General features: G+C 51.5%; 4 protein-coding genes across 4 annotated transcripts; 2 read left to right on the forward strand and 2 right to left on the reverse strand.

The window, feature by feature from the left end:
* Positions 1-2,344: 2,344 nt before the first annotated feature.
* On the reverse strand, positions 2,345-3,325 carry BDP81DRAFT_472783 (uncharacterized protein; the record flags this gene model as incomplete). The annotated part of the gene is made up of 2 exons (XM_060594628.1): positions 2,946-3,325; positions 2,345-2,776 (listed from the first exon to the last, which is right to left on the reverse strand). Exons 1-2 carry the CDS (start codon positions 3,303-3,305, stop codon positions 2,345-2,347), a joined length of 792 nt encoding a protein of 263 aa, XP_060443861.1. The 5' UTR covers positions 3,306-3,325.
* Positions 3,326-9,608: 6,283 nt separating this feature from the next.
* Positions 9,609-11,814, forward strand: BDP81DRAFT_47531 (uncharacterized protein). Its single transcript, XM_060594731.1, has 5 exons — positions 9,609-9,731; positions 9,799-9,888; positions 9,944-10,245; positions 10,305-10,839; positions 10,895-11,814. The coding sequence occupies exons 2-5, from the start codon at positions 9,840-9,842 to the stop codon at positions 11,731-11,733; spliced, it is 1,725 nt and encodes a 574-aa protein (XP_060443862.1). The 5' UTR covers positions 9,609-9,731; positions 9,799-9,839; the 3' UTR covers positions 11,734-11,814.
* A 7,197-nt stretch (positions 11,815-19,011) lies between these two features.
* Positions 19,012-21,042, forward strand: BDP81DRAFT_431197 (uncharacterized protein). The gene has a single exon (XM_060590666.1). The coding sequence runs from the start codon at positions 19,081-19,083 to the stop codon at positions 20,620-20,622; it is 1,542 nt and encodes a 513-aa protein (XP_060443863.1). The 5' UTR covers positions 19,012-19,080; the 3' UTR covers positions 20,623-21,042.
* A 321-nt stretch (positions 21,043-21,363) lies between these two features.
* BDP81DRAFT_351844 (LysM domain-containing protein) lies at positions 21,364-23,919 on the reverse strand (the record flags this gene model as incomplete). The annotated part of the gene is made up of 3 exons (XM_060586220.1): positions 21,364-21,908; positions 22,170-23,468; positions 23,562-23,919. The coding sequence occupies 3 exons, from the start codon at positions 23,917-23,919 to the stop codon at positions 21,517-21,519; spliced, it is 2,049 nt and encodes a 682-aa protein (XP_060443864.1). The 3' UTR covers positions 21,364-21,516.
* Positions 23,920-24,746: the final 827 nt, after the last annotated feature.

The raw sequence follows: 24,746 nt of genomic DNA on the forward strand, positions 1-24,746 counted from the left end.
CTGGCAGGAGGTGTAGGGCATCTCGCACGAGACCAGCCGGTACAGCGCATTCTTGTGGGCAGACGAAATCATTCGGCAGAGAGAGGCAGAAGAAAGCAGCGCAGCGGCAGAAGGTCAGGGGTATGGCATAGGTCAGGGGTATGGCAGCGACGGCAAGGACAGCAATGACGGTACTACCAACAACACTATAAACACAGGCGAGCCCGGGGATGAAAACGCAAGCGTGGGCGACTGGACGTGGAAAGACGAGCAGATGTGGACGACAGACCGGGCGCGGCGGATCACGCAGCGCACCAGCATGAGGCTGCTGGGATGCCAAGTGAACGTGAGTATGTGGCGGCATATCGCCATCGGCATCGCTAACCGTTACTTGAACGATTGTTTGACCGGCCGGGTGGAGACGACGACAGGCGTGGGGACGACGAGGGGATGGACGAGCCCGAGGACAGCCCGTGGGACTTGCAGGCCAGACACAGCACGCGGGTGGCGGGCGTGATCTACGCGCGAGAGTTTATGCAGTTCGGCAGCGGTCTCGCGGCGAGGCAGCAACAGTTCCACAGGGTCAGCCGTCAGTGGCACAGGTTTCTGGGGTTCGGCGGCGAGGATTCGGCCGAGGATTCGGGATGGAAATCGGCAGCCGTGAGCTCCATCGATGCAATACTTGTGCTCGATATGCAGATTCTGACCAGTCTGACCAGACTGACAGTAGTGGCAGTGATCGATAGCGATACCAACGCGGCGGTAGATAGCTCAAGGAATGTTGCATTCGTAGCAGACGAAGTATGCACGGTCAGACTGAGCGGGAGACACCAATGCCTCTGTACACTGTTGACGGGCCATGATCTGAGACAGACTTGGAGTTGGAGAGATGGTGGCAGTCTGGTTCGCGCGGTGACGGTATCTATGTTCTCTCTGGATCTGGCAAGAATTACTCGGGCTGCAGCCATCTCAGACGTGTCCTGCGAGCTCTGTCCGCGAGGGAGGAGATTGCCAGCACTGGGAGTGACGGAGCGGCGACCGAGGAGAGTATCTCCGAGACTGGACAATCGATTGCCAGACATGTTGGGGTCTCGCGAGGGGGCGGCAGCAGCAGGTCGAATAGGCATGCTGGCATTGCGTCAAGCCACTGGATTGACAGGGCCAGAGCCAGCAATTGCATCGTCTGCATCATCAATTATCAATCAAGCGATCGATAATGGCTGCTGCAGCGGTGCAAGGTGGTGGTGGTCCATCCCGTCAACAACTCCCTCCCGATCGACGCAACATCGATGACGACAACGAGCCCTCTATTCAATGTGATTGATGCAAGGTGACGCTGCCCGCCTCCGAATTCGTCAACCTCAAGAACCCCTCGAAGCGTACCAAGCGCTGGTTGACCTGCCGCGGAGTCAGCAACTCTCAGGTATGTAATGAATCAATCAATCAGAGGTCCTGTCAGAATCTCTCGCCCTCGATCACTGCTAACGTCTCTCTCTCCAGGATTCCCGATAGAAGGGTGCCATTCAGTCTCTTAGCAATGCCATATCCATTGGCCAGCACAAGCGTCGTGCTTCATGACTGTGAGGTCGTAGTCGAACGTTGGAGGATCAATTGATGCATCTGGCGAGGTTGAGGTAAGGTTGAAGTGATGTGTAGAGGTTGAGGTTGAGGTCGAGGTCGAGGTCGAGGTTGAGGAAGAAAGGTGGGATGTGGAAGTGACGTAGGTATGGAAAGTATGGAAAGTAAACTTACGTGATCGCCCACACCAGGGGCAAACCCCTTGGAACCCCTCCCTCCGGGGGCCCTCCCGGGGCTCTGTATCCGTGGAAGGTGGGTGGCAGCAATTGTGCGAGGCAGGCGCCGCAACGTGGCTACACGTGACGTTCGACAAATGGCGTATGGAAACTGAGGGGGGTGGTCCCTAGTCGTGGCGTCGTGTGGCGCTCACTAGCGCGCGATTTCGTCCAACTGAAATAAAGCTCACGCTCCTTCCTTTTTTTAATGCAATTGATCTCTACTTGGAAGGAGGCGCTTCGCTTTGAAGATAAATATGTATTGTATCTGTTCTTCTACTCTCCATGATCTGTCCTGCGCGCGCGCGCGTCCTTGTAAGAGGTAGGTGCGCCACGTCACGTGTGGAGCACTGACTCCGATATGTCATGTAAACGCCGAAGTATCCATATCCAACACGGCCAATTCGACAAGAACACCGTCACATGGAACTGAATATTTCGTGTAGCGAGTGGTTTTTTTCTCAGAAAAGAAACGACCGTAAAGAATGAAACTACAGGGCCCTTCCTCCAGCCATCTAACTGTTGCCAAAGAGAGGAAAAGGCGAAGGTTGTGTACGAATGGATCAATTCTCCTACTCAGTCTCCTCCAAAGCAGCCGCCTGTCCCAAAATCACCATCTCCTCGTGTCCCTGGGGGATGTCCTTCTCGAGACTGTCAATCTCGTCGTCGGAGGCGCCATCCGATTTCTTCGCCGAGACGATGTTGTAGCCTTGATGGACCAGGCAGAGGCGGTATCCGTTCTGGGGTCCATGTTGTCCGGTTTGGTAGATGGCAAACAGCACGGACTTCTGCGTCTTGCTAGTTTTGTTGTCGCGCATGCTGTTCCAGTAGATGTGGTGGCGGACCGCGTTCGGGCTGTTGGAGATTTCGTCAATGGCGCCCGAGTTGGCCATCTCGCGGACCATTGAGAGAGGTAGAGAAGCCGTGATGGAAAGGACGTGAGACTGCATGTTGGAAAAGGAGTGCAAATGAGAGAATCCGGAGTAATGGATCGATAAAGAAAGCTGAGAAATATATAGAGAATGGTCGGCGTTGGCGTTACTCTCTACTTGCGGATGAAGCACTCGCCGTTCTCGAATTTCCTCTTCGCGGCTTCCTTGATGGTCTGAGCAGTTAGGTAGCCAAATCAGCGATAAGAAAATCAAGGAGCAGGGCCTCAGAGGAAAAATATACGTAGCAGGTGGCCTTATTGCTCTGTACGCAAAGGTAGGACTTTCCGCTGCGAGGTCTCTCGCAGTTGTGGGCGGCTTGGCGACCGATGCTGTTTTTGGGGTGGCACTTTCCCTTATACTCCTTCTTGACGCGCTTGATCTTGCCGTTGTTGCTGCAGTGTATGGTATTTCCGGCGCGGGCCTCGAGGCCGTCAAAGTCGGTAGGATCGTAGTCGACCTCGACGTCGTCGATCTCAATTTGGGAAAGGTCGATCCCTTCTCCGTCACGCTCGACAAGGTCGCCAACGTTGTTAATCTGAGGGAGGGCAAGAGCGGTGGTTGTACAGAAGATGGCAATGACGGTGGGAAGTGAAAACTTCATTTTAGAAATTGGTGAGAGGGTTATTGCAGAGTTTATATGCCAGTGGTGTGAGCAAGCGAACTAAGGCGATGAGGCAGCAATCGAGGCTGTAGCCTGATACAGAAGAAACTATTTGGTGATATGATGGCCCATTCTCCTGGAAAATCGACAGATCAATGCCTCTACTTATATCCATTCTCTCCATACATGATACTCTCTATTTCTGAAGATTTTTCATCTCACGTCATATTCGATCCCTTTTCGCGATTGATGTGCGACAATCCAATGGAAAGTCCTCTCATCCCTAGTGTTTCTGATTGCGGTCACAGCACAGAAGGTCGTAATTTCAGCATGTCCTAGTGCATACTTGAAAACATACCGCAGAGATAGTCATCCTTCTCTCTCGGCTGCAAGACAGGTAGCAGCTATGGGACTAAATTCCACTCTCAGCGTTGGGGGCGAAGTTGCAGGAAACTTGATCTTCAGCTGAGAATTCAGCAATTGAAATACAGTCAGACAAGAGTTGACGCGCAGCTGAGAAAAACAGAAAGAACCACAGGAACATCCATTTCGCCCGAGGCATACGGTATGAGACCGCCACGTCTGTAGGGTTGACACCTACGGTCGAAACTATGGGGATGGGTCGTCATAAACTGAGCATTGGTCCGTACGGCGGTAGAACAAAACGAAGTCACGCATGCCTTCGTGATAGTTGAGAATGTATCACAGAGGTATGATGGATCGTCATGAACTGAGCATTGGTCCGTACGGCGGTAGAACAAAACGAAGTCACGCATGCCTTCGTGATAGTTGAGAATGTATCACAGAGGTATGATGGATCGTCATGAACCGAGTCTTGGTCTGTATGACGGTAGAACAAAACGAAGTCGCGCATGCCTTCGTGATAGTTGAGAATGTATCATAGAGGCATTCTTACCACAAGGGCTCTTCCGTACGGCTTATTGTAAGACGGCAGTAGCGGTGAACCTACGTTATAAATGTTTGACGCGTACTCTCGACCGCCGTCGCTCGATCTCCGCTCTCCATTCCTCAGGCACTGTCCCCAGCACCGTCTGCAGCCGGTGCGCGTGGTGAAGACTTTGTTCTTCGGGGGGTTTCTTACAGGGTTTGATTTGCTAGAGCTGTAGCCCACGAGAAATCCAATCCAGGAACGCGGCGCTAGCTTCAGTTTCCTAGTCCGCCCTAGCTGCGCGTTGGAAGTCATTGCGAATGATTTGCAACCCTACGACCGAAGATGTGATAAGTCTGGGTGCGCGGAGGCTGCGCTTTCTCAGTGCCGTAAGTGCCCATGGAACAGCTCGTAATTGTTGTTGTTGTTCTATTTAACGCCATGGCGGCAAGGGCGCAGCCGCCCTTGCGGCAGACCTCCCGGAGGGTATGTGGCGTGAAGGGTCGCAGGCTCTAGCTATATACTATATAGTACACGCCGTATCCTTCGTCTGTGTAACTATAGGGTCATAGGACCCTGGGAGGTATTGCGGCTGTAGGAGCGCTGGCCTTGGACACTTAGGTAAAAGGCCAGCTGTTCTTTGAAGCCTGGTCTGTTGCCGCCCTGACTGCAGCAGCCTTGGGACCAAGGGATGCTGTTGGTCAACCTTCTGCAGGCGTATAGCGAAGCGTAGTCGCGCTGCTTCGAGGGCTACCTCTGCTGTGGGAAGGCCAGCGTCTCGGATGAGGCTACTGGTCGGTGTGGTTCTCCAGACAGGCAGGATAGCCCTTGCTGCTGCTGTAATAACTTTGCTAAGTCTACGGGCCAGGCCCTTCTGTCCTGTACCAACTGTAGGTATCTGTAAAGCAGTGCTACTGCTAGTATTGGTGCCGCTGTTTAGGGCTGGTTTGGTTAGGCCCGCATACCAGGTCTCAACTCCATACAAGGCTGTTGGAAGGACACAGGCAATAACCGCTTTTCGTATTGCGGCTGCTGGGAGTCCCCCTTTGGTATTTGTTAGGTGCCGAAGGAACTGGGCTACCTTCTTTGCCGCTGCCACCTTAGTTTCGACATGGTGACGGAAGGTGAGTCTCTTGTCGAACCAGACTCCTAGCCATCGTACAGGCTTAGTTGAGGCCTTAATAGTTAGGCCCGTCGCCTGTATATCTGGTAGGTCTTTTGTCTGGTTATATTTCCTGCTGAAGTGGACTGCCTCACACTTAGCTGGGTCAAAAGCAACCTTGTTATCAGTGCCCCAGTTAAGGATATGAGTGATCTTTTGGCCTAGGGCTATAGCATTTCCTTCTAGCGACGGGCTAGTAGCTACTAAGCCTATATCATCCGCATAGCCAAACCGTAGTTCTTGATCGTCGGCTAGGATATCCGCTAAATATAGTAAAAAGAGAATAGGGGATAGTGGGGAGCCTTGTGGTAGCCCACAGGATAGAGGGAAATCCTCTGTAGTTGTATCCTCTAGCCTGACCCGGGCTGCTCGGCTAGAGGTAAAGGTGAAGATCAGCCTAATCAGATGACTGGGCCAACCCTGCTGTCGTAGCCTGATAATAAGTCGGTTTCTTAGGACAGAGTCAAAAGCCCCTTTAACGTCCATTGTCACAAGAGTTGCAGTGAGCCCTGAGTCTAGAGCCCTCTCGATCTCGTGGGTCAGACAGGCTGTTAGGTCGACTGCAGCCCTCCCTGGTAGTGCTCCAACCTGCTGTGGGCTAGCAACCCCTTCTAGGATAGTAAGGTAGGCCATCCTTTTTGCTATTAGCCGCTCTAGGCCTTTACCTAAGCAGGATAAAAGGGATATCGGACGCCAAGACCCAGTCTTCGAGAAGTCTGTTTTCCCTGGCTTCTGGATCATGACAACTTCTGCTTTGCGGAACGGTCGAGGGAAGTGGCCTACTTGAATACAGGCCTGGAAGAGCTGCTGTATAGGCCTAGCTACTGATTCCCAGGTGTATTGTAGTAACTTTGTAGTAATCCCGTCAATCCCAGGGGTTGTAGTCTTTGTTAGAGTAGCCTGGCGTACTTCTTCCATGCTGACCACATCCTGCCAGGGCATTAGACGCCGTGCAACTACTGGGACAGCGAAAGGGTCCCCAGGTAAGTCGTCTGTAGCGTTAAATCTCTCTAGTAAGGCCTTTCGTAGGGCCTGGGCTTTATCGTAGCTGTTGTCGATTGTCTGACCTTCCACTATAAGAGGCGGGCCTTTAGCAGCTAAGCCAGCCTTCCGCCAGCCTACTATCTTATATAGGTCTTGGTCTGTCTTAGCCCCTTCGATCTTAGTAGTCCAGTAAGCACGTTTTGCCCTTCTAACAGTTGTTAAGAAGATCTTTTGCTCCTCTAGGATGGGGGGAGGTATAACTAGCCCAGGTTCCTGGGCCTGCTGGCGCCTAGCCTCGATAGCAGCTCGGTGGGCTTCTGCACACTCTTCTGTCCACCAGGGGGCTCCCCTACCCTGATTTGTCCGTCTCTTACCTACAGCTTGAATAGCTGTATAGAAGAGGCTGACTAGTTGGGTAGCTAGAGTGTCCAGCTCTGCTGGACTAGGTACTTCCCCTAGGGTAGGTAAGGCTGAGGATCCAGCTCTTACTAGGTCGATAAGTCGGGGTAGGGCTGACTCTGGGACTGAGAGGTGGCCAGTCTGGCGTTTCTGTTTCTGGGCCTTGCCTATAGGGATAGTTGTTGTGATAGCTTGGTGGTCAGCCCCTGGGTGCAGGTGTGGGCTAATATAAGCCTCAGCAAAGGGGATATTTGAGAATGTTAGGTCGAGGGTATGCCTATGAGTATGGGTAGGGACCCCAACCTCCCCAATAAACGAAAGATCGTAGCCTTCAGCCCACTCTGCAATATCGTCCCCCCGATTCCGGCTAGGGGAGCCTGGTTCCCAGGTAGGGTGGCGGGCGTTAAAGTCCCCTGCTATAAGGGCTCTTTCTGGCGGATAGTATCCTAGGAGAGCAGTAGTCGTGTGGTTTGTCGGCTCACCTGGCGGCCTATATACGTTGATAATAGTGAAGTTGCCAGCCTTAACCCATAAGATATCTCTCGTTTGGGTAGGCCTTTGTTGCTGTATTTGTAGTCTTAGACTCTTGCGTATATAGGTCATAACCCTAGGTCTTGTATCTCTGTTGTTCCAGAAGTCAATTGGGATATAAGAGTTATAGCCTGGGTGTGTGTTGATTTGCATCTTATCTCTATAGCCTATCCAGGGCTCCTGGATCAGTACTATATCGATCTGATCCACCCAGCAGAGCTCTAGGAGAGCTGTATGAGCTGGGCTTCTCTTCCCCACGTTACACTGGGCGACTCGTAGTGCCCGTGGGGAGGCTGGCCTGAGCCTACTGCTCTGAGTCGAGGTCGAGGTGGGTGTAGGCATTAATAACGTTGTAATCAGGCTTCTGCGCCACCCGCTGAGCCCTGCTGCTTGAGGTAGCTAGGGTAGGTTGGCTGGGTAGGGGGGGTAGGACTGGGTCGTCAGGGGCTTGCAGCCCTTCTGCTTCAGCCCCATTCTCATCTTCATCCATGCTGCTACAGCTAGCCGCATCACTAACGTCCGCTACAACAATTGAGTCCTGGGTAGGGGTAGGGGCGCGTGGGCGCTTTGAGCCGGGCTGATGGCTCGTTAGGCTGTTGCTAGGTTGCTGGGTGTTGCTGGCTTGGGTGCCAGCCTGGCGCTGGTTGGGATTCGGCTGAGCTCTTCATTCGCTGCTTCTAACAGCTGAATTCGCTGCTTCATCTGTTGAAGAACATCGAAACACAATAAAGATGTCTCTTCGGCGCTTAGAAGTCCTGAGATTCCTCCGTCAGGGACTTCATCTGTCTCAGAAATAACCATCTGAATGTATTCTGAGCTGTTTGGGGTAGCAGCACACGTTTCAAGTCCCGAGGAAAGGCTTGGTTCAGAACAAACCTCACCGGCATTGACTAGAGTCTCAGAAACGTCTGCTGGGCTGTAGCGATAGCCATGATTCTGTTTCATTTTTTGCGTCCCCTGGTTTGCTTCAAAGTTCCAACGAGCTCTTTCAGGCTGCTTCTGTCTTTGAGCTGTGTACGATGGGCTGTGGCTGCGAAGATTCTGTTGTGATGCTAAGGTGACGATGGGTAACTTGGTCCCTGGCGCTGGAGATGCCGTCATGCGTAAATTTGAGGACCCGGGTTCATTATCAGATAGCGCTGTTGACGTGGCTGGAACTGGTTGCGCGGTACCCAAACGGCTGGAGGGCTTGATGTGTCGAGACGCACCCGTTTTGAGTGCTAATGCGGCGAATTTGTTTTGTAACCCTTTACCTATTTCATCTTCTGATATTGTATAATGTGTCTGAGTTGTCTCTCGAGATTTCAGGTTGTTGACTTGGGTATCTGGAAGCGGACCTCTATCCGAAGTATCAGTCTCAGCAGTGGCTGGTTCATACTGGCGTCCCGTTGCATCTTTTTCTTGTCGAGCCTGTCGGATTGGAAGTCCAATTCGGCCGCGAGTAGGGGCAGAGCATGGGCCACCTCGAGGGGGTACACTTAGACCTCGACTACCCACCCAACCTCCGGTTGGAATCTCCCTTCTACTCCTCACGCAGAATCAATCAATACAGAGATATTGATACTTCGTCACCCCCAGGACCCTACGGTTCGAACCAAATTCCCTGTGAAAGGAATACCAACAGAGCCATCGCTAGCCGCTTTTTATTTTGTTGCTCCAACAACATCAATTGCATCTGATAGTCGTGCAGTGGATGGGATCCTTCTGATGTATGGGTTCCTGCATTAGAATCTACTTGCAGTCCTTGGGTTGAGGTTTTCGAAGGTGCATAAAACGCCGTGGGCTGATGTTTGGCATCATTTGCATGCCGTTGCTGGTTAAGTCTTGGATGTGGACCGGACTTTCGAGGTTGTGGGTTTGTTACCATTCGATGATGGACGTTGTCTGTTGCCATGTTGAATGAAGCACAAGTCCTTGGGCCTGCTCTGAATGACGCCGCTTGATGCTCGTCAATAATGCTTTGAAGTGTAGGTTTGTACGCTGAACTGAGTCGAGATATTGGCAGCGCACCCGAGGCACCGTACAATATGATGCGTAATAGACGCGCAGCTGCAACAGTTCCTGATGCTGATCGTAAGGTGTTGCTAATCTCCTTTCAGGTAGGCATTGTGAAGCGGCAAAACGAGGAAACGGGGGGGCGGGAATGAAAAAGAACATGAAATGACAGGAAAGAGGGGTCAGCGTCACACAGCACGCAGCTCGCCAGAAATGAATGTGGTTGACTGGAGCCCGATGCTCTGATAGGCCGAGGTGATGATTTGAGTAACTGGTCAGCGATTGTTGGTACTTATGTATGTTCGTAATTTCTGACTGAAACAACAGTCCAGCCTGATCTGATCAGGCTCCAAACTCGGCGGCAATCGTCAATCAAACGCTAAATGACAGGTCGAGTAGACCTTCGCGTGGCTACGCCATCTCGCAGAGAGCTAAACGTTTGCCTAATCGATTGTAGTCAACGACGGTGCGTAACCACAACCCCGCGCGTCATTCTTTGTGTTCAAGAAACCACGCCTGATGCGTACGAAAAGCTGGAAAGTGTGAGTTCATAGTGAAAGGCTGTGTGGTGCAGATGGATATGAATACAGCTACATCATCATGGTACAAGCGGGGGAAGCAGGGTGAGTTTCTAATGACCAGCGAAGACTTTGAGATGTCTTAACACGATTGCGACAGATGACAGATGTATTGCGGAAGAAGCTTTTAGGGCTGTCCAGAGGTATTTCCAGCAGAGTCATATCTTGACACGCGAGGAGAAGACTCTAATTACTGGGAGTCAATCCATGGAGGATATTCAAAGCTTAGTGACCGCAACGCTCGAAAAATATGAAGCAACGAAGGCATCGGGCGAAATCAGGGGGTGGCTTGAAAGAACGTCCGAGATCATCTGTCATTACGGAACCATCCTCGACGTCTTTGTTCAACATCATCCAGAGTATGTGTCTCTGGCATGGGGCGCTATGAAACTGATATTTGGTGTGAGTCAACCAATTTAAAATGGAAACACACAAGAAAAGAGCTAATACGGCAGAGGAAGAGCGTGGTCAACCATGCGGAGACCCTGAAAATCGTGGCCAAGTCCACCTGGCAGGTTGGCGTGCGACTTTCGCGAGTCAAAATTGTTTCCACAATATACCCAACTGCGAACATGCGAGTGGCTGTTGAGAATCTGTATTCTTGCATCTTGGAGTTTCTGCTGATTGCCCACTCGTGGTGTAAAGAGTCTAAGCTTCGCCATTTCGTCCACAGTTTCACGCGGCCGCGCAAACTTCAATACGATGATTTGCTACAGAGAATCAGTATTGCTTCTGACAACATTACTGAACTGGCGGCGGTAGGCTCGCAAGCCGAGCTCCGTGATATGCACACAGCTCATTCTGGCAAGCTGAAAGGCATTCTATCCGCCCTGGAGGATGCTGAAAAGTCCCATCAACAACAACTTGACGGTCTAACACAACTTGTTTCTGGATTAAGAGTCTCAAATGAGAGGCATGAAAAGAGACTTGACCTCATAGTGTTTCTCTTGGAAGCCTCGGGTCTAACAATGAATGATCTCATCACCAAGGTAGAAAGTAGGCGGCCCTTAGCTCCTCAAAGTGATTCTGGGTGCTTACAACCAGTGTACAGCCTTTCAATATATTCAAACAAGCGCCCAACTAGACACAAATCAACGAATCTCAGATCTCCATCTGTCACACGTCTTGGCCACTCTTTCGCCGACTTTTGAGGATCCGGAGAAGTGTTACAAGTATCACCTCATGTGCCGAAACCGCAGAGTCTCTGGCCGAGGCGCAAACACCTCAACGAATCAGTTCTGGTTATCCCCCAGACTCACGAAATGGTCATCAAGCCATCGATCTTCCCTGATTATCATCAAGGGCTCCTTTAGCGTGCGTTCTGCTATGGTAGACTTCGGGATTGACATCATCCAGACTTTGGAGTCAGCTGGGGTGCCGACTCTGTGGGCATTGTCTAGCTTAGACAAATCGAAGCATGCTTCTATGTCAACGGCAGTAGACCTGATAAAGTATCTCACATATCAGGCGTTGCGGTGGAGCGGCTCTTTAAAGACGGAAAAAGAGTTGTCGTCTCGATACTCACAATTCCATACTGCGCTGAAGCCCAAAGATTGGCTGAAGCTCTTGGGGCAAGCAGTCAGGAGCTTGGGTACAAACATTTACCTTATCGTGGACCTAGCGACGGTCCTCTCATCGCTTGATCAAGCAGACGGGTTCAATTTGATCGACGAGCTCTGCATGATGCTTGATGATCCGTCTATTGAGGGCCTGAAAGTGAAGATCGTTCTACTTCTGTACGAGGCTGAGTGGCTCAGAGTGGTAGCGAAAAGCGACTCTGCGGAGACTGTCTTGGTCAAATCAATGAAAGCGAAGAGGGCACAAGCAAAGGAACGAAAGCAAACTGTGGCGAAACGTCTTGTCGGTCGCTCTAAGCTAGGTATGAAATAGAGTGGGAGATGGGATCATGACGTCGATTTTCTTGAAGCTTTATCTGTTGATCGCTTGAAGAAAAAATGGTTGCAGGCTGCAGACATTGGGAAATACACCGATGAACCACATCAAGCAGAGACAAGTGCCGATACAGGAACAGGGTAGCCGCTTTAGATATGCTAATGGCGTATCAAGGGAGAACGGGGAGAATTCCATTGACTATTGCAGCCAGCCTGCGTTCTCACATTCTCACTACATAAAATGATGTGTTCTATCATTTCGAACTGATGATCAATACAGGAAGCTCCATGTCGGCATGCAAGGCTGCTAGCAGGAGCCAAGATTCGGCGGTGGCGCTGGCAACCACCATGTTGCATCATACATGGCGATATGATTGGCGTTCTCTTGCTCAAATGTGACTTGCGGCTGAGTTTGGTTCAAGTCAAACGGGATGTAGGCGGCTAGGTCCCTCGTGCTCTCGTGCTCTCGTGCGGGTGGCTAGCTGATGGCGTGGTCTAGACTGAACGGCTGAGCACGGCAGGCCTAAGAGAGCAGCGGAGCAAGTCTCGGAAGGCTGCAGAATATTGCGCAGATGAAGAAAACGCAGAATTCACGAGCCAAACCTCGTGGCTGAAATGTTTTCCAATTACGGACTGCCTGCTGCAAACCCCACAATATTGTCGCATGGAGATAGAGAGGAGATCTCTCTGATCGACAGTGCTCGTGTCAGAGCCTAACCTAGTGAACACGACGAACTGTAGTGGAGTTGGTAGAAGACGCCTAACAAAATAAATATGGGGCATGGAAGCAGGGGGGTAAGAGTTGATAGACATTATCTAGAGCAAGCTATGCAAAAACAGGATGCATCGATTCGTCTCAATTCGCTCATGACGCTCATGACTTTGTAATTATTCATCTCTTAAGTTGCTATCATAAAGTGGTAGTTGAGATTGCTGCGACTTTGCGATGGGGTGTGGGTTTGACTGATCACGGGCCAGATAGCGCCCACCACTACAACCGGGGAAGGTAACTGTTGGTATCACAGACGTGATACATTTCCTCATGAGGGTGTATCTTCGGCAACAATCACGTCGATGTCCGTGATAATTGCTGTTGTTCTTGTTTCTATTTACATTGTGGGCAGGGGCCGATCGAAGTAGGTTGGGACGGCCTGGGTGGTTGCCCCACCTTTATCCGGCCGTGATGACTAAGCCAGTTGTCCCACGTCGCCCAGGGCAGGCGCCAGCCAGCCCACGATACCTGCCCATTGCTCCTTATCAGCCTTGCTGTTCCGACAGTAACAGTTCCAACGTCCAGACAGTTGCCTGCTCAACCGCATCTAATTCCAACTACAATCAACACAGCTCACTATTCTCAAAGACTTACACCACCCATTGTAGTATTATCCCACGATCATGACACCACAGGCCATGTACTTCCATAAAATTTTTGCATACAATGGAACCGTTCATATTTGACGAGGAGTACTCAGTTGCCATATGTAAAACATGTCAATTCGCCGTGGTATGTGATGAGGTAGCAACGCACTTACGGACACGGCACCGTGATATGTCAGCGTCCACCCGCATTAGTATCATGATGTGGGGGCAATACTGCTGTATTGGATCTCATGATGAAGATGGGAAAGCTGACCGCTGGCTGGGCTGGATGTCTGGGCAAGGTGTAGGTGGGGCAGCTGGTGAAGGAGATGCCTCACGTGACCCACTCGCACCTGCCACAAGCGTACCGCTTCGCATTTAGCTGGATCAAAGGTAACTTTGCCTGTAATATAGTTTAGATTAGTATAGACCATGTCGGCATTGCGCCCGGCACGTCCTTTTGTTACCAAGACGTTAAATACATCATCATCATCATCATCATCATCATCAAAGGTAACTTTGTTCTCAGCGCCCCATTCGAGCATAGAGCTAACTTCGCTACCCAGCATCCGGGCGTTCTCTTCCAACGTAGGAGAGATCACTAGGAGCCCTATATCATCCACATACCCAAAGCGGCACCTAGGATTATCTAAGAGCGCGTCTGCTAGGTAGAGGATATATAGGACTGGGGACGCAGGGGAGCCCTGTGGGAGACCGCAGCGTAGCGGAAAGCCCTCCGAGAGTCTCTTGTCCATTCTGATAATAGCCACGCGCTGGGTCATAAAGGACCTCACAAAGCGGATAAACACCTCTGGCCAGCCCTGTTGGCGGAGCCGGAGTATGAGTCTATTTCGAAGCGTGGCGTCAAACGCCCCTTTAGCGTCTATCGTGACCATCGTCGCAGTTAGGCCGCTTTCTAGTGCTTCCTCTATCATGCGCTGCTTGATCCTCTATGGACTTGAGGACATTTAAATCAAAAACCAAAAACATACAACACCAGGTATTCGCTGGTCGTCACCGACCCAACTACTAATCCGGCCCTCATTGGCTTATCTATGGGAGAGCGGACGGGATCCCGAGTTTTCCAATGGGTATGGTCGTATGTGACAATTTGTTCGGTCAACGCGGACTATGACGTACAGACGCTAGGAAAAGACGAATGCTATCGGCTCAATACAGACATGCTCCAGTTATAAGTGTCAGGCCCATCCCAGTACACTCGTTACAACGATTGTCACACTATGCCTATGAAACAATATGGTCTTACACAAGCATGACTAAGTTTGCCAAGGATATGCCAGTATAAAGGGTCTTCCACTCACTATATAGATAGTCGGGATATTCCCATAGCCACTCGTTCTTCATACTCATCAATACATCCCATTGACCCCCTACCTGATAATCGCTGCCCAACAGCTACTATCCCATCGAGTGCCAATTGGCAACAGGTACATGCCCTTGAGGGGAACTGACCACTCAGGAGACAGCCAAGACTTCTTCTAGCCAACCAAAAAGCCTAGATTATGGATACTTCTGTTGTCTATATACTCTGACTATGAAAGAGGTACCAGCAATCATCCGAGTTACAAAGCGCTACTCCACACTGCAGGCACCCTGACCTCGTCTTTTTTCTGTGGGATCGTGAGTGTTGTTGAACAGGGCCTCGTACTGCGGCTTCATTGGTCCACTGTACCCACGATTCAACCAGCCTCAAAGGCACATACTGCTGAAAAAGCTCTAAAGGGGTAGTAGATAGACCCCGTACTGTTGCGGCGCGGTAGGGCACGTCGAGGGGGTTGAATTGGCCCGGTGTGCCCCTTTCTAGCGGAGGCGATTCGTGTGGGCGTACAGTTGCGTTATTACACCTCTCGGGCCTACATTGAGCTGTACAGGCGCTATCAAGGTCTTCGGGAAGTACTGCGACGGTGATATGTGAAAGCGCTGACGAATCAGACGCATCAGAGTCGCTTGAGGACATCGCGACAGTTGCCCATCTGTAGAAATGTTAGTTGTGGTGGTGAACGCAGCTGGGAAAATATAGGGGTTGATGACGTACCGTCATGTATTCCCGCGGTGAGGGGGCAAAGGTGGGTCAAAACTGGGCATAATGTACCTGTTGCCAATTGGCACTCGATGGGATACCGTAAAGTTAACCAGTGGTCAGCCCACATCCAAGAGACTGGGGATTCCCTTTATCCCATTGACTGCTGCAAGACGCCATGCGGGGTACGGCCAATAAGGGCTTGTGGTTTCATATACTCTATCCAATGATAAGCTAGGATTTCCGGTACTTCTATTCTCTAGTTATCTTGGTTATGCCAGAGGTACCAGCAATCTCTGTTGATACAAAGCGGTACATTGCAGTCTAAGCAGCCCTTTCTTGTGTATCTAGGCCGTGGCTGCGCAAGGCTGTTTCCAGATACCTCGGATAAGGCAGTTCGGCGAGATAATGCGCCTTTACTGCTGCAATAAGAGCACCGCGAATTAACCTTTCTCGATCCCTTTGTATGGTGTTGCCAAGGAATAGAGGTATTCCTTTTATCTTTAGCTTGCCCAGGCCGAGATCTAGCAGGAAGTCCCAAGCAATTGCCTGCCAGCCCCCTCGCCGGATAGGGTGGCCCCATTGATAATAGGATCTCATCTGGTCACTAACATCAACGCCGTTCATCTTATGGTTATACTCGTCTATTGGTGCCGGCACTGGCAGGTTCTTCCGGACGTCGGCGCCGAAGACTTTCCGGGCAGCCCGCTTTGCAGTAGTATCTCCGGTTGGCCGGCGCCGGCTCCGAATAATATCCTGGCCTTCCCGGAAGACTGTTATTAAGAAGAGTATAAATAGCATTGTCTTTCTAGGTGAACTGGTTAACCTAGAAGAACTGATTAGTATAAAGATATCCTTAGAAGGTAGTCTATAATACTATACCTCCCTATCTAAAGTAGGGATATAATGTATCTTGCCCCAAGGGATATCTTGTCCTTCAGTTGCTTTCTCGGCAATAAGGATCTTATCTATGCCGCTATCTTTCCGGCAGGTGCTAGAAGCTCCGACTTGCTGCTTCCGGAGAGCCCTAAAGAGCTGGACAGAAGAAAAGAGGTTATCTAAAAAGACGTGGTAGATTGCAGCCGGAAGTAGGGCAACTAGGGTCGTTACAACCCGTTGCGTCGGCGTTAAAAGGGCCTGCTTTGCCGCCTCGTTATCCGGCGCTGGCCGGGCCTGTGGGACTAGCCCGTACGGGCCCTTTCCGTAGATATGCCAGAGCCACCGGAGACAGTAGCCTGATTGGGCAAGAATCCATATCTTAAAGCCAGTCGGGATCGGCTTAGTCGGGATTGTTGTTGTCTCAAGGGACCGGCCCGTGAATCGGACCATAGCCTCGTCAACGGTAAGGTTAGAGCCGGCCGTATAGAAGGAGTCCCCGGTATCCTGAATATAGGCCGACTACCCATTAACCTTCCGGTACGTATCCGGCATTAGATTATCCCAGGGCCGGCGCCGGTATTAGCTATAGCTAGACTGACTAGGGAGATTAGAGGTATCGAATATCCGGAGCTGCCGGGATAGTCTTTGGTAACGGTCACGGGATATAAACCGGGTTGTTGGTTCACGGGGTCGTATACGACAAATAGTGGTAGCAATTATCACTCGTCTGTTGGTGATCCTATTGCTTGTTCTTCTTGTTGTTGTTCTATCTTACATTGTAGGCAGGAGTCGGTCGAAGTAGGTAGTGACGGCCTGGGTGGTTGCCCCACCTTTATCCGGCCGTGATGACTAAGCCAGTTGTCCCACTTCGCCCAGGGCAGGTGCCAGCCAGCCCATGGTACCTGCCTATTACTCCTTATCAGCCTTTGCTGTTCCAACACGGGTAAATAGATGAATAGGGTCCTCTTTCTCTTGCTGAGTTGCCCAGTATCTTGATAGTTTATACTCTTTATGGATCCCTATATAAATACGGATTCCTAAGAAGAGGTATACCTCTTCTATAGAGGTCTTTTTCCACTTATACACTCTTGAGTGTCTAGGCTGAGGGCCCTCCTTAGAAATCGGCGCTGCATTTGTCCACCGGACCTACTGCTCAACAAGGCTCCGGGGAACGTATCGGAGGAAAAGGTTAATCGGCGTTTCCGGTAAGTCCCGTATTTGCCGGTCCCGGGCCGGTATATTAAAGTGTATAAAAGAGCCGGGCAAGCCAGGCTTAGCCGGAGGCTCATGGGGCCGGACTGTGTTATTATCGTACTCCTCCGGCGTATAGTCGGCAGTATAGCCGACTTCAAGGTCTTCGGGAAGGAGCTTAACGAATATACAGCTCCGTACGGAGGTATCGGTAGCTACGGAGGTATCGGAAGCATCAGAATTACTAGAAGACATCGTAACATTAGTTGAAATGATGGTTTTGGTAGTAATAGTAGGTAAAAAAACATAGGGGTAAATGATGTTTCGTCTTGTACCGATTGAAGTGCGGGGTAAAAGTGGGCGCTTTTGTGGACCACCCGTTTTTTGGCGTCTTGCAGCAGTCAATGGGATATACCTGGTTCAGACCTTACAGTTAACGAGGCTATGGTCCGATTTACAGGTCGGTCTCTTGAGACGACAACGATTCCAACGAAACCTATCCCAACTGGCTATAAGATCTGGATCCTTGCCCAGTCTGGCTACTGTATACGGTGGCTGTGGCACGTCCATGGAAAGGGCCCATACGCATTAGTCCCCCAGGCCCGGCCGGCTAGGCCAGCTGCTGGAAAGCTGGCTCTGTTGACACCAACGCAGCAGGTAGTAACTACGCTTATTTCACTACTTCCAGCTGCAACCTACCACGTATTTCTTGACAATCTCTTCGCCTCTGTACGTCTCTTTCGTACCCTACGGAATCAAGAGGTTGGAGCTTCTGGTACCTGCCGGAAGGATAGTGGGATAGATAAGATCCTAGTTATTGAGAAAGAGACTGAAGGACGGGGTATCCCCTGGGGGGAAATACACTGTATCCCGACTTTAGATGGGGAGGTAAGCTGCTAGCCCGCCCAGCCCTACCCTACCCAGCTAACTAGGAAATAGGTCAACCAATTCACCTGGAAGGATAATGCCCTCGTACTCTTCCTGTCAACTGTCTTCCAGAATGGCCAGGAAGTTATTCGCAGCCGCCGCCGCCCAGCTGGGGATACCGCTGCTAAGAAGGCTGCCCAGCAAGTCTTTGGCCCAGACGTCCGTAAGGACCTTCCAGTTCCTAGGGCAATCGATGAGTACAATCACGATGAATGGGGTTGATGTGAGTGACCAGATGAGGTCCTATTATCAATACAACCACCCTATTCGCCGAGGGGGCTGGCAGTCAATTGCCTGGAAATTCCTGCTAGAAGTGGTAGTTGTGAATAGCTTCCTACTACAGCTCTGGGGCAGCCCGAGTTGGAAGAAGGTAAAACTCATCACCAATGGCGGAAGATGCTTGCAGCTCAGCTTATTCAACGGTTTGGACCATTGGCAGGCGGACGACGACTTTCACGACCTAGACGGGCTACAGACAAGAGGAATACCTCTATTCCATGGGAGCAGCATCGTAGGGGGTCAAGGGGGGTATGCTCGCCTTGCTCTTATTGTAGTAATAGGGGGTCATTAAGAGCCCGCCAGGCTCTAGGCGAGATATCTAGGAATAACCTTACGTAGTAAGTAAGAAAAACTCGGCAGGGCTGTTTAGACTGTAATGTACCTTTATGTATGAAGGGAGACTGCTGGTACCTCAGGCATACACAAAATATATAGAGAATAGAAGTACTGGAAATCCTGTTGAATCATTGGATAAGTCTAATAGGCTGGGAAGTTCCTATTGGCTCTACCCCACCTCTTGGCAAAATGAGGTGAGTTAGCACCCGATGGGATAGCTGTTCCTGCGTCCCTCCACTCTACGCCCTGGTACCCCTTCACTTCCCCCACCCTCACCAAGCAAAGAAGCAGCTCCTAACACTGATCCATCACAATCAAAATATATCAATCAAGATGCCGCTTCGCGAGACCGACCCAGATTTCGAAAGTGAGATCTTCGAAAGAGCAAAGGCAGCTTTAAGCGCAAAGTTTGGGAATTTCCAATATGATCTCCCGCTACCGCTTCTTCTCGTCGATGAATATGCCGAGAAGCCTCTGTCGTGCCAGGAACCTGTCGAGGAGACGAGCGCAATCAGCGCCCACATATCGGTGCGCATCCGCGCCTTGTATGAGCAGCTTGCCGCCGCCTATGACAAGACCGAGGATCCGCCAGCCAGCATCGGTATCAAGCTCGAAATTCAACCGCAGAACTTTGACCCAGAGGAGCCACAATGCCACCATCGCAGATATCACTCGCGCCGCCTGCAACTGCACGACCCCGAGACACTGCCAGATCTGCCCTTTGTGAACAAGCTGTTCATCAGGTCAAGGTCGTACGGCGGGGATGCCGAGCTCGCCACAGACATACGCCCTCTGTCCCCCCTCGTGCCGCTGCAGTGCCTCGTCCACCTGCCGGCTGCTCAGGACTGGCATGCAAAATGGTTGTGGGAGCGACCCGTGCCCGCTTCCGTACCGAGTAGGGTGATGCGTGAGCACTACACCTGGCCGTGGGAGGGCCCCCTTCGAGACGCCCGCCACGAGTTCGGCGCCGCGATCATGGACCAGGAGAAGCACCTCTGCGGGAAGAGTATCCCCTCCAGTCTGACCAGGGCCGCACTGCACTTTTGGCCATTCTTCTCGCGCCCCAGGCATAACCAGACCATGGCCCGGCCAAACTTGATCCATCCTGCAGAAAAAGACCCCGTGTCTGTCGGCCTGTGCAAGCTCGGTGCGCAGCTAAGCCTGTTTGACGTGCGCGCTGTGGTCACTTCAGATCTGTTCCCTGCACCGGACGAGCCAACTGACCAGCAGTGGTCACAGATGCGGCGATTTCGGCTCGAGTTCCACGCCCTCCGACCAGACGGGCGGTGGTACTTTGTCGGCCCTGGTGGCGAGGATCCGCACGACTCTGAACAAGGAGGGTATAAGATCTCCGATACAGAACACTACCCCCGCGAAACCGATACGGACGAGGATATAGACCACGACGCCGAGTACGACGACAACCCGGATAACGAGTACGATTATACTCTAGATATGTTCCGTACTGAGCCTAGTAGGGAGCGGATAGAGCCCCTGCTTGCCGCGTTTGCTAAGTCTTTGACTCGCGATAGTATGCCAAGCCTCGAGGACGCCGAGATTTTCACGTACGTGTGGTGGTTTCCTTCAGACGACAAATTCAAGGAGGAATATGGTATGCCGAGAAAAAGAGGCCACAGATGGGGTGTCAAGTTCATTGCTGGGCGCGGTAGCAAGAAGCAGAGAAAGGACAGCGATGCTGCTGCACCAACACCGCCGGTGGTGCAGTGGCAGATTGGTAACTGGAGACCCAGTGAGGAGGTCATGAGCTTGTTCGAAATTCTAGGACGGCAGGAGTGGCTCGATCTCAAGTGGGATGAGTACAGATCTACGGCGGGGCAGGACGTGCTGGGACATAGCGAGTCTTCACCCATATAGTCGGGCGGGCAACGGGAATCCTTTTCCCAAAGTTTCGAGAACAAGTAGCCTGATGCCCTTTTAAGAATGGCCGGCCGAACTGGCGATGGCAGCAACGGAGGTGGTGGGGACGTATATACGCTCATCATCGTCGAGGAAGCATCCCGAGGAGTTTCGCATAGCATGGCCATCTCGACAGATGTCCAAGGTGAACAGAATCAGTTGGGAGGTGATAGCGAAAAGAAAATAAGTCAAGTTTACACCAAATCGGATTTATACCGGGACTTATATCAGATAGGTACAAGCTACGCTCTGCAAATAATTATTTGTTACTTAAACCACATAGACCGTTCTTCAGAGACCTTAGATAGACAGACGAAAAGTTTAATGTGCGAGGGCCGCAGAAGCCAAATGTTTTCGCGTATCCTTGAAATTAATAGCTCTTCATTCATTCATTCATTTAACCGTCCTTGGTAGGATAACTATGAAGATGGGGAGTAAACATTTCACTCATAAGTAATATCTTTCCTCTTTAAGCTGAAATTGATCTTTTAGAAAATGTCCTTTGCTAATTCCGTAGTGGAGAATGATCATGATAACGATAATTAATATAATAAAAAGGTCTCCATCTCAAATAGCAAGACTTGCACGTTCGCGTTGGAAAGCCCGCGCTTGAGGTACAGGTTATTCACTCTATGGATTAAAATCAACGAGACATTTACAGCTTTAGTTATAAAATGAAAATTATTCACTTTACAAAACTCTCTTTCCTTAGCCTAAAGAGTAACCATGGTAGAAAACATATCCTTAATGACACTATCCTTACATATAGTAGGTACTTGAGCTTCCGCAAAACTACAGATTTCCCACCTCCACGTAGCAATCAAATCATGAAATAAATCCTAATAATTCTTTCTAGCTAGAAACCCCAACGCAGTACGCCTGGCCAAGCCAGAAGTTTGTCACGCAATCCCTCGAGACAGCAGGGTTCCAGTTATAAAACTGATCAAGTGTGATGCCGTTGTCACTGGCCATGGACGCGCAGCCGTCGCCACTCTGCACAACATCCCACTTGTTGCAATTAGCCGGCTGGCCGGTGTGTGTCGGTGCGGGCGGCGTCGGCTTCGCCGTTGTGGGGATCGACGACGTCGTGGTAGGAGTCCCCCCGACACTAGATCGGCCGACGCAGTATGCCTGCCCCAGCCAAAAGTTTGTCACGCAGTCCTTGGACACCGCCGGGTTCCAAGCGTAGAACTGATCCACGGTGATTCCGTTGTCCGAGGCCATGGACCCGCAGCTGTCGCCTTCTACCACAACGTCCCACTTGTTGCAGTCGGCAGGTTGGCCGGTATGCGTAGGAGCCGGAGGAGTAGGCTTGACCGTCGTCGACGCTGTTGCCGAAGCAGACTGCGAGGACGTGATGCTGATGCCCTGTCCCGCCCTGTGCGTGCAGTACGCCTGTTCGAGCCAGAAGTTCACGGTGCAGTCAGCGCTGATGGCAGGGTTCCATTCGAGGAATGTGGCGAGGGAAATTCCGGCGTTGTCCGCAACGGACTGGCACGAGTCACTGCTGGCCACGACGTGCCAGCCATCACAGTCTGCCGGCTGGCCCTCGTGCGTGGCCGCTGGCGGCTGGGGTTCGGTCCCGGTCCCGGTCGGCGCGGGCTCTTCGGTGGTGGTTTGTGTGGGTGGCAGACCCCAGGAGCCGCAGTACCGCTGGCCGATCTGGAACACGCATGCCGCGTCCGTGACGTTCGTCGTGAGCGAGTTCCAGGCGACGAAGCTGTCAAAATCGACGTTGTAGTTGGACGCTGCAATCTCGCAGTTGCTATTCCAAAAGCCGAACACGTCAGGCGAGTATTGGTACTCGTCGCCCTTGAAGTAGAAGGCGCAGTCGTCGCGGACACCGGTGGCCAATGGGAGCTGGGTTGGTCTTGGATCCAGAGTCATGGTGGCGTTGGGCAGCATAGTGAAGGGGACGCCGGTAAAGGACTCGTTGGGGTCAATGGTGACGGAGTTATATCCAGGACGGCCGGGGTAGTTATTAATATCACCAACCGCCTGGATACAGTAGCTTTCCTTGGCAAAGAGGTTGGTGCAGTTGGAGTTGATGCCCGTGTTGAGGAACATGAAGTCCTCTAGAGAAATGGCAAACTTGAGAGTAACCAGGTTGCAGTAGTCGCCTGCCTCAACCTCGTACCAGCGGCCGCAGGGCTTGTCAGACCCAATGGCAGTATTGGAAGGGATCGGAGCGGCAGTTGTAGGCGTCACTGGAGGAACGTTCGTCGTCGGGGCGGGTGGCAGCTTGGGTCCGGGTGGTTCGATGCAAAGAGTGGTGCCGTTCATCATGTCCAGGTTGGAACAGACCGGGTTGATGACAGGATTCCAAGCCAGAAGCTGTGGCTCTGTGATGTTCGCAGCCGCAGCGATGGCTGTGCACGTCGTGTTGACTGCTACCGTGACAGTTTTGCACGTGTTAGTGATGCAGAGACTACCCGAAGTTGGGAACCCGTGACAATAGGCACCGAGGTGATTGTCAGACAGCATCCAGGCTGTACCGACACTCTTAGCCTTGGAGATGCTGTAGCAATCATCACCGCCCTGGATCTGGTACGTGGTGCTGCCGCAGACTGACTCGGTAGGCGACGGTTGGGTGATGAAATAGTCAATGGTAGATGTGGTAGCAGGCTTGCCCGTGATGCCACAGCTGGACGTCAAGGTTTGGTAGATGGACTCGCTGGCCACGACGGGACCATCAAAGTAGGGCGACCCAGATCGCAGGCGCAGTCTGGCTGCGAGACACAGGTCACAATCCGCGGGCTTGACAGCGCCCTCGGGAAGTTCATTGATGTAGTTGAAGACAGAAACTGGCAAGCTGTTAGTTAAAACGTGCCACGTGGTCCGAAATTGGCCATTATCATATCATGTCGAAGTTCATTCGCGAAGCGGGGAGAACTCACCTCCAGGATTGGTAAAGAAAGCTGTCAATGCCGCAACGGGGCCGCAAAAGACATCGCTCTCCTTGAGACACGTGAATTCATAGATGTATCGGCGGCTGGCCGGGATCACAATGGGTGATGCGTCAAGATCATACTCAGCAGGAATGACAATGTCGTTGCCACAGGCAGACCGGACCGAGCTCTCCCAAGACTGGAGTGCAGAAGCGCAGCCAACGGTACACATGCGGGTCAGCGTGGCAGTAGGGTAGTAGAAGTCATGGCGGAGAGCCGGAACGAGAGGGTCGCAAGCGATATCAGCCATGAGGGCTGCAGAACATGCCGCATCGAGATCCTCGGGAAGACTGTCGTCGTAGAGCATCTTGACGGCGGAGACCGGGCTGGGGCTAAGGCTAAGGCTCAGAAGAGCCCCAAGCCCAAAGGCAGAACGCCATAAGGCCACCATGATTTGATGGATTGTGTTTTCCTGCGTCTCTCTCACCAAGATTTAAAAGAATGAACAATGAGTAGATGAGACAAGCACATCCGAATAATGGAGGAAGGGAGTGTTGTGTCGACTTAGACACAAGGAGCAACAGGCGACCGTAAGAGTGATAAGTAAGTCGGGAAGTGCCAATGACTCTAGAACAATGGAGGCGCAGAACGATTTGCCCAGGTCCGATGGAAAAACTCGGTCCAAGGGATTCTAGCTGCTCCAAGTTGTCGTCGTCCCGTATGAGATGAGACCAGATGGGAAACATCCGCCCGATGCAAGAAAAAGGGTCAAAAGAGCCGGCTTTCACCATATCATGGATCAGCATCGTAGGATTTTCAGGGTAGCAGAAGTATTCAGGTACCATAGATAGTATGGTATGCAATCCACCAACACCTGCCTATAATGGAAAAGATTCTTGTGATTAGGTGAGAATATTATGCACTGCAACTCTGACCTATGGATGCTGCCAAGACTGCTAACAGTAGAAATGCTAGTTGTCTCGCTTTCGTATATGGTGTACGCAGGCTGGGGCCAAAAGTATTGGAGTATGGCAGGGATCCCTTCCTCCGTGCGAGCGCAGCAACGCACTTTCTGACGGGCACAGTCTGTCAATTACCTAAGTAGATTTTGATTGGCTCAACGAATATCGATAAGATACGAGCGCTTGTTCAATCTTATCGATAGCTTAGGTAAACTTTTGATTGGGTGCATAT

This window comes from Colletotrichum phormii, assembly GCF_030913505.1.
Source record: "Colletotrichum phormii strain CBS 102054 chromosome Unknown BDP81scaffold_13, whole genome shotgun sequence".
NCBI classification, from domain to species: Eukaryota; Fungi; Ascomycota; class Sordariomycetes; order Glomerellales; family Glomerellaceae; genus Colletotrichum; species Colletotrichum phormii.

What these genes read in the sequence shown, in the direction of transcription:
- BDP81DRAFT_47531 (XM_060594731.1), top strand. Translation starts at nt 9,840, where the DNA reads ATGGATATGAATACAGCTACATCATCATGGTACAAGCGGGGGAAGCAG. An exon ending in GTACAAGCGGGGGAAGCAGG is followed by an intron (nt 9,889 to 9,943) that starts GTGAGTTTCTAA and finishes CGATTGCGACAG; the next exon opens with ATGACAGATGTATTGCGGAA. An exon ending in CTATGAAACTGATATTTGGT is followed by an intron (nt 10,246 to 10,304) that starts GTGAGTCAACCA and finishes CGGCAGAGGAAG; the next exon opens with AGCGTGGTCAACCATGCGGA.
- BDP81DRAFT_431197 (XM_060590666.1), top strand. Translation starts at nt 19,081, where the DNA reads ATGCCGCTTCGCGAGACCGACCCAGATTTCGAAAGTGAGATCTTCGAA.